Source organism: Echinococcus granulosus, assembly GCF_000524195.1.
Source record: "Echinococcus granulosus chromosome Unknown EG_S00036, whole genome shotgun sequence".
NCBI lineage: Eukaryota > Metazoa > Platyhelminthes > Cestoda > Cyclophyllidea > Taeniidae > Echinococcus > Echinococcus granulosus.
The window spans coordinates 432,832-441,604 of record NW_020170416.1 but is presented as its reverse complement, the minus strand read 5'-3'; the positions used below and the strand labels follow the sequence as shown (position 1 = coordinate 441,604).

General features: G+C 38.3%; 1 protein-coding gene across 1 annotated transcript; it reads left to right on the top strand. All coding sequences in view use genetic code 11, as the record gives it.

Moving 5' to 3' along the window:
- Window positions 1–452: 452 nt before the first annotated feature.
- On the top strand, window positions 453–4,260 carry EGR_05163 (hypothetical protein; the record flags this gene model as incomplete). Its single annotated transcript, XM_024494412.1, has 4 exons — window positions 453–474; window positions 1,471–1,713; window positions 2,992–3,079; window positions 4,146–4,260. The coding sequence occupies 4 exons, from the start codon at window positions 453–455 to the stop codon at window positions 4,258–4,260; spliced, it is 468 nt and encodes a 155-aa protein (XP_024351198.1).
- Between the last annotated feature and the right edge of the window lie 4,513 nt (window positions 4,261–8,773).

The following is an 8,773-nucleotide window of genomic DNA, read 5'->3' as shown; positions in this document are numbered from 1 at the left end:
AAAGAAATGTCATCTGGGCTGCATTTTAAAAAGAAATTTCTGCTTCTTTAATAAATTTATTACTTCATTCGTAAAGTATACCAACAGTGCACAAAAGAATGTGGTGGGCGTTCTCCTAATTTCATTGGTTGTCGGCGCATTCCATTCTCATGATTTCGAGACCGAAATAGCAGTAGACCATGTGTACCACATTCCTTAGACATAAAGTTAAGCTACATATAAACCACATTTCCAAAAAGTTGTTAAATTCCTTTTTACTAAATACCTCTTTTCTAACTGGTTCAAATAGGCACAAATATCTTAGAAACTTGTATTTTTCACCACTCAAATTCATTTAGTTCATATCCAAATGCAATGACCTGTCGGGAAGTTGCATCCCACCCATAAACCTAAATTATCATCTCTGAAGGAAATTTAGATATACCGACGAATTGAAAAATCTATGTTCCAGTATGGTCAGTATAATGGTTTTAGGTTGGTCGCATAAACTCCAGAAATGACAGTCATGGATTTCCGTGATGTAAAACTAAGCAACTGCAAGAATTTCTGTTGGACTCAATTATTCAACATTTCTGCCCTAATAGCGAACGACCGAGGCCTTGGCACCTTAGTTTTTATGACCCTTTTATATTCAGCCGTTCAGCTTGGAGGGTGATCGCCTAATACCAAGAGGAAAGGAATATTCATCACTTAAAGGAACACAGTCAGAAGAAATACGGAACATGAGGGTGGAACAGTAACTCTTTTCTCCTTTCAAAATACGGATCGCCTAGCTGTTTCTCACGAACAGCAAACAGTTGCACCTACAGTCCTTATTAACAAATGTGGGAATAAAGTAACGCTAGCATCAGAAGTGTTGGGTGATTTCGTTCGCTTAACGCTCAGGTGAGGTGACAAACAATCCTTTAATTAGGCACGATTCTATAAGCCATGTGAAAGGAGTGAAAAACTACCAACTTGTAGTTTTTGGTGAACAAGGTTTAAAAAAATAACGAGAAGCGCAGGAAATGGTAGCGGACAATAAGACCTTATGCTGTGCGCAAGTTTCTACGAGAAACGGGTTATCAAAACAACCCCTGTTGAAAACCGCATGACCTCTTCAGGTCACTGAATACGTAATCAAAAACACTAAAAAATACTATCATCTTCTCTTGGATTTATTCAAGATGTTATTTTTTTGCAGAGGCGGCAATCACATTTAAAAGGTGGTGACTTTAGCTGGTGCCTTCACAAACGGAACCGTAAAATGTCAATCAACAGACGTATATGCCAATTATCGCTTGACCATGAGAGTCGTTCCACCATCCCGGAGGCTGGGCCTTCTGGCCGCGTTCCTTGTCTTCCAGGCCTTCCTCTACCCCGATGTCAAGCTGTTCTTTTCTATTTAGTGTACTTCTTTATGGCTTCAGGGAGGTCTGGGAGTGCTGTTATGAGCAAGAAGAGATTCAACATTTTGCCTTTCCTTTTCAGTCAATAATGTCACTTTCGTGTGCTCCAACATAGGGTTAAATCTTGGTGCCAGACAAATGGAAGTAAATCAAGCAGTTTTCTCTACTCCTTTGATCCAGCCAAAAACAGGTATACCAACCATCAAATTTTTGCCTCCACCACCTAATGTTGTCGATCTGTGTTCATTAGCATATGCAAATTTGACATCAGAAATATCGAAACGATGGCAATCTTGCACCTGCAAAAGTTCCTTTCCACATTTCCGTAACAAATTTTAGACTGTCAAAGCTCTGGAGTTGAAGCCTTTACAAGAAGAAGCAGGAAAATCAAATGCCTACAAAAATTAATGACTTGGAATCTAATCGCGGTCTCTCCTCCCCGCCCCACTCCTTTCGTAGACTAAAAAAAGCTACCTCTCAAAACCCCACTCACAGGGCTAATTTGCACGTAACATAGATTGAAATTATTGTGACATCAGTGAGGAAAATGAAGCTGGTTACCAAACGCGCATCAGTTGAAATTCAGTAATGTAAATAGGTAAACTAGATGACTAGAGCACGTGTCAGCAAATCCAGTTTGTCAACTATGCTTTCCATTTCCGACTGATGAGCGTACAAGCTAGACGAGAGACATCCCCTTCCATCCCTTCCCAGTAGTGCTATATCTTTAAAACCACACCTTGAAGTAGTTACAAGTCATAGGTGCATGGAAGAAGCTTTATTCTTGGTGCACAAAAGAGCAGGGGACCGGAGACAGGATAGGCAAGTAGCAGAGCCTCATGCAATCCGTGTGTACGACAAAACACAAAAGTAGCAAACGCTTAAATCATTTTGCTATTGGTGCTTAAAGAAATAAACACTTTCAAGTGTAACTGAAGAGCCTCAAGAAGAAAATAGGGCTTTCATAGGTTCAATGCTTCTATTAGCGTGGCTCTTTTGTGCATCTACAGAAAAGGTATTTACGGATCAAGGGAATAATTCGAGCACTGTTAATATAAAAACTGACAAACAGATGGGTTAAATTCAAGAGAGAAGGAAAATAGATGAAGATGTTTGAGTGAACCAACAACTACCCTCGCCAGTAGTACAAAGCCATGAGCGCACGCGCGCACGTATACTGCGTGCATGCATGCATCTGTGAGTAACCCACCTTGCACAACGGGTGAGGGTAGTCAGTAGCCCAGAGCGTTTGTTTGTCGCCTCCGTGTGGCATTGTCCAGCCTCACTCATGATCCGCTCACTCTGCAGTGCACCGCCTTAAATACGCCGCTCCTCGCAGGCCGCGCAAATGCCAGCCAATCGCAGGCGCGTGATTGCGTCATCGGGCGAACCAATTAGAGATGCGTGCTAAACCACTTGAACCAATGAAACGAGGCGGAGTGAAGCGCGGTCAGTAGCATAGGCGAAGGTCCGGGAGATCCGGGGAGCAGTTCGATTACGGGCAATTGAAGACAATTTGAATAATTCTTGGAAGTCAGCTTAAAACCTAGATGTGGGAAGAAGAGCTTCTTTTGCATGCTACTCATTTCGTTAAAATAAGTAGATTGTTCGCAGTGTTTTGCATTTACGTATAATTTTATTTCGAAAAAATTCACAAGCATACATTATGGAAGACCTTCAACTTTATACAGGTATGCCATGTACAATATTAGAACTTTTTTGCTTATTTAAAAATAATTCCAAATAAATATCATCCCCTTGCTGTATAAATACATTGATCATATATGGACATTTTTAGTCAAAGGGGGTGATGTTGAGCCGCTTTTAAAATTACCCAAATACCATGACAGAATAAAGAGAATGTCTTTTTTAAATACATCTCACCTTTGTCATCGCCATTCGGTTTATTAACTTCAGGCCTATTAACAAATGAATGGGCTAATTAATTTACTGCACAATATCTTTAAAAAAGCCATTTGAATTACCGTATAATCTTAGGAGTAATTTAATTTTTGAAATTTGAGGCAATCCACGCTCACATCTAAATTTTATTCAAAATGTTAAATAAAAGAAAGATAAATATCATAAACTCTTTAGTTTAGTAAAAAAACTGGTAAAATAAAATAGTTTCGCCATTGTATGGCCCAGCATTTTTCCTTTATGTAACTTAAGCCAGGTTGATTAATGAGGGCTTTTTAATTCTAAAAATTATAAAAAATTACATTTAAAAAGCGATATATTCAGCAGACACCTACAACTTGTGGATAGTATCTGTCAAAAAATGGATAAAATTTGGTACTTTTAGCCGCTACAAAGTCAACCACTAAGACGTGCGTCCCTAAATTCACATCATGTTTTGTATACTTCATCTAAATACAAAAACCACTTAAGTGACTCTATCATTTTTGTCTCTTCACCACACGGCAGAGTTGTTTTGCGTCCACTGGAAAAAAATGGGCTAAAATAAGGACTAGGGAATGACACAGTAATCAGTAATCTTGTGTGATTTCTTAGAAGATAAATCAAAATGACCCCATGTATACGATAGACAAAAAATTGGGATCGGGTAATAATTAAATATGCAAATTATAGTATTAGGGTATTTGTATAACATCTGCTCTTCACTTTTTCCAAAATTGAGCTAATCATTGAAATATTTTGTCCTGCTGGCAACAAATGGATCTACTTTTGAGTTAAAGAGGCAACTTTATTCCTTCATTAGTCAATGGTGGCCAGAATTTTAGGTTTTTAACAAAGGTATCCTAAACTGCCAACTTTTGAAAAATCAAAGTATAAATTAATAAAAATATTGTTTATGAAAAAGCCAGTTGGCAAGATTATAGCAACAAGACAATGGGTTACAAAATCATAACACAAAGACCAGCCGCGAACAACTTTGAACCGAGGTTAATGTGATTGCTTTGGCAGTAAGCCCTTTTTATTGATATTGAATCGGATTGGTATGTGTAAAGAAAGTCAAACCAGTGATAGAATGTAATCTTATAATGGGGCACTTGGTGTTGCAACCAATTAAATTCATTTCGAAGAAAGAAATTGGAGTGGCCAGTTTAAATCAAAAGCCATATCGTGTGGATCCACTACGTGCATAAAAATATCCTGCAATCTACTTCGTCCTTAGCAAACGTCACCTAAGTAAAACATTTTACTACAAATTAAAAATAATGAGATCACCAGGAGCAAAAAAATCTATTTCAGCGTTTCAGTATCGTTTAATTCATAAACTGCCTTAATAACAACCAATGAAACCCATTTTGTTGACCACAATTTGTTCGCTTTTTTAAATAAGGTAACTCAGACGAATTCACATACCACTAACAAAGTCCCAACTCCCCGTATGCATCACATTTGAAATAAAATTGATGAGAATGAAAAACACAAATGGCGAAATACGAGTCAATTTCACAAAGTTAACATAGATTCTTAACCTGTTAGACGCTAACCTACTTTACAAAATGGCTTGAATACTAATCCTGGCAACTCATCTGTCAAATTTACGTCCTTCAGGTACTAAATTTAGCAGGTTACGCGGTGACTACACAGCCCCTGGAATACTGTAACTGCCTCAGCCAATAAGAATAGAATGCGTAAGGCTGGCTGCTACGATTGGTTTAGCTAACTTAGGGTAGCCAATTAGGAGTCGAGTGATATATTCTGCCGCGCCTACCCCTGTTATCGATTAAATATGCCAACTCGAGTATTGACAGGTGTCTAATCTCCCTTGAAGCTGATTGCATTAATGACTTGTCAGTGACATAATCAACTTTTTCGTCTAAAACGGATATTAAATGACACAAAAATAATTAACAAGCGCGATGAAATGCAGTATCTAAAAGAGTTCTGGAAGGTATAAAAATATTTTTATAACTTCCCTGCAAGAGCAAAATAAGAAAATAAATTTGTGCATTCCAGCTCATATCTAGCCACAGTTAACTGACGAAAATAAATTTATACTCAATAATCTTTGCATATTTCAGGAGATTGGCAATTGGATAAAGGCAAACCCTTTATTAACATGCATGATTGGGTTTTTAACTGAGAATCCGTTGTTACGTTCCACCCATAATTAATGAGTGTCATTAGACTTCAAAAAACATACACCTACTATAATTAGTAGGTGCAGGTAGACAACCTCTCGGTGCCTATGGGGGACATTTTATTAGTTGACCAATTATGCCATCATTTGCTGACTTATTTCATAAACAAAAACGCGGGGAGAGGAAATGATTTAGAAAAAAAGGATATACACGACGAAGTTAATGCGTCACGCAGCCAGCGTAACTGACAAAAAACCTTGATTTTTAAAAAGAAAAAAGAGAGATTACAACAGTAAAATTATTTTTATTCCACACCAAATTAAGAGATAATTTCTTTTGTAAAACGTCTTTAAAAGTTTTTCGCAAGTTTTTTTGCACAGAACAACCCGCCACTGTTCCACGAGTTTAAATGAGGCATCAATCACCTGCTTATTGATTAAAAAACCAATAATATATTTCCCTCACTGAAGATCGATAATGGCTGGTGTATTATTTCCATGCCGACGCATCTTTGCCAATTATTCAAAAGTAGCACTTTCCCGGAGGCAGAGTCAATTACTCAGACCGTCAGATAGGAGGTGCTCAAATTGGGGTGTTTTTTGCTTAGCCCATAACCTTGAAGCAATTTGATTACTTTGCTTAATTTGCAATCAAATTGCCCGCCACCCAAAATTTAGGGAGAGCTAAATCCTCTCTCCAGTACTCTTCCTTATTGACACGCAACACTATGAAGCAAGTGGTGATAAATGGCAAAAGTACTAATATTTAACGAGCCAGAGTAACTTCTTTTATGTTACTACTAAAGTTAGTAACTACTGCTCACAGAGGTGACGCATTCCTGGCGTCTTGCCTTCTGATTGGTCGTCCGGTGGAGCTGTTTCTCTCTTATTGGTTCTTACAGAGGTCTTCATCTCCTGCTTAAATTTTGAGAGTAGTAATGCAGAGTAAAGCAGTTTTGGGATAGAATTGGAAGAGGAGCTTTGAATAGCAAATCATATATGGTAATCGTGAAGAAAAGTTAGATGTCGAGGTCCTTTTTCAGGTAGTTGCTTGACAATGAAAAGTTTCCTGAGTTTAAGATGATTGACATGCCATGTCGATCAACTAAATTTCTTGGAACATGTAAGGGTAATCAATACCGAAATGTCGATTATCTTCCAGGTCAATGAATGATAATGTAGTGCTACTTGTGGTGCGCTTTTGATGCAACAACTCCCAGACTCGTGCAACTCACGCCTTCTCCAGAGGCAATGTGAGTGATATACCTGCGCAGCTGCATAGATGCACTAATTTTAAAAGAATTTTTATCCAACACCAAAGTTCTAGAGGGGAAAGGGACTTGGACGGTGTTGTAAGGACGTACTAATCCTGCGCTGGTTTTAAAGAGAAATTTTGCAAGAATGATGATTGATACATAGGATTTGCGTGTTGTGGAACATTTTCTAGACTTTCACAATATCTTCCACATTGACTCCTTCTTTCTGATGGTGCAGGAAGTAATGCCACGGCCGAAGAGAAAAAAACTAACCACGTTAGATCCTGGGAGGGAACAAGGTCCAAAACGGGTAGGGAACTATGCAGTAGGACATCATCCGCTTCAGTTGTTTATTTTACCACTGTGGAACTTTTTTTACAGGCTCTTGAAATACTACCTCTATGATGGTGGTAGGCACCAGATTTGTGGGACTCTCATGCTACTTAAGTCCTATTCAGTAAGTTGCTACGCAAGTTATTTTAACCAGAGAATATTCCTTCCTTATTGCTACTTTGGCATCCCTTTTTTTCCCATTGAGAAAGGAAATCTGAAAGGGATGTAATGGACCCACCGCAAAGTGGACGTAGGAAGCTTTACCAGTATTTTTAGTCTATCACGTCACGGCCCATGGTCTAGCCTAACCTAGTCTAGTCTAGTTTGGTCGTCCGATCCATTTGTACTTAAATAAAATAACTTATATATTCGTTATTCTAATGAAAACCTCGCAGATACCTAAACTTAACAGTAATTTTCCAAAAAATCTTTCTTTTTAATTATTTTTTTTCTTGAAACTAAGGTTGAATGCCCATTAACTCGGTAATGTGGACACAAATCGTTGGACTAGTCAAAAATCGCTGCCAAAAGAGGCAGAAAGAGGCTTTTTGTTCTACATTTTCAATGAGTCAAAAAAATTCGTTCAGGAGATGACAGAAATTGTTCAAAGCCTAGTCCTCTACGATTGTCGTGGATAAATTTGCTAAATATATACTACCTCCTTAATCATGCTTTCAGCAATTTCGAGCATCTAGTACATTTAAATATGAGGACTTTTTCAACTCCTCTACGACGGTGAAATGAAACTCTGCTCATGCTACCACACATACGACTGGTCGCCCAGTCCTCCTGTATGCCCATTGCTCAGCTACTTGTAGAACTGGGTAGCTTAGGGGCGCTAAGCTAGGGCTGCAGTGGTTATAGCGGTGGTCAGAGGGTGAGACACCCTCCAAATCACTTGTTTATTGTTTTGAAAGTCTGTGTCGATATCGCAAATAGCTCCTGCTCTTCTTTAAAACAGTGTACAATTCGCCCGGAACCACCGAGATCATCTACATATTTTGCGAATATGCAGTCCCAATATCGACTATATCGATTTTCTGTCAAAAATGGCTAGCAAATGAGAAGCAAACACTAATTAGAGGGATCTCTCTGCCAAACTAAGGAATTTTCCCCTTCGAATTTACGTTAATTTGTACCCAATCATATTCTTAGCTCTTTAACAACAACCATTGGTCAGTTGATTTTCGAACTCAAAAGTTAATTTAAGCTTTGGTTCTTATAGTTAATTTTCACCCGAAGGCATTTTAAAAATCCCATGACAACTTTGGTAAAAGATGGACCTCAGAATCACTTAAAAGTCTACTAAAATCAAGAAAATGGCGTAAATCTTCTCAGTACTTCTTGGTCACTTTAGCAAGCAATTGAAATGAGTGATGGTTTCGTTCAGAAGGGTTGATGCTTTCACAATTGTCAGATCAGAATGTGGAAAACGACCCGTATGGGGAAAAACTACGGGTTTACGTGTTTCAAACTCGATAAATATGCATCGACCAGACTTTAATGGGGTAATGGTAGGAAAACGAAAAAGCGTTATTTTTTACAACCTCTACCCTATGAAAGAAACAAAGTGCCTTTGTCTTTTTCTAAACCTTCCTATTTTTGCTACCTCCAAAAAAAGCCATTGCTGCAGCAACAGAAAAAATAAACATACCCCTCCAGACGCAATCATATCGACTGTCTAAATGAGAAAACGCCCACTGAGGAAGCGAAACCAGATAACAAAATCTATTAACCCCAAA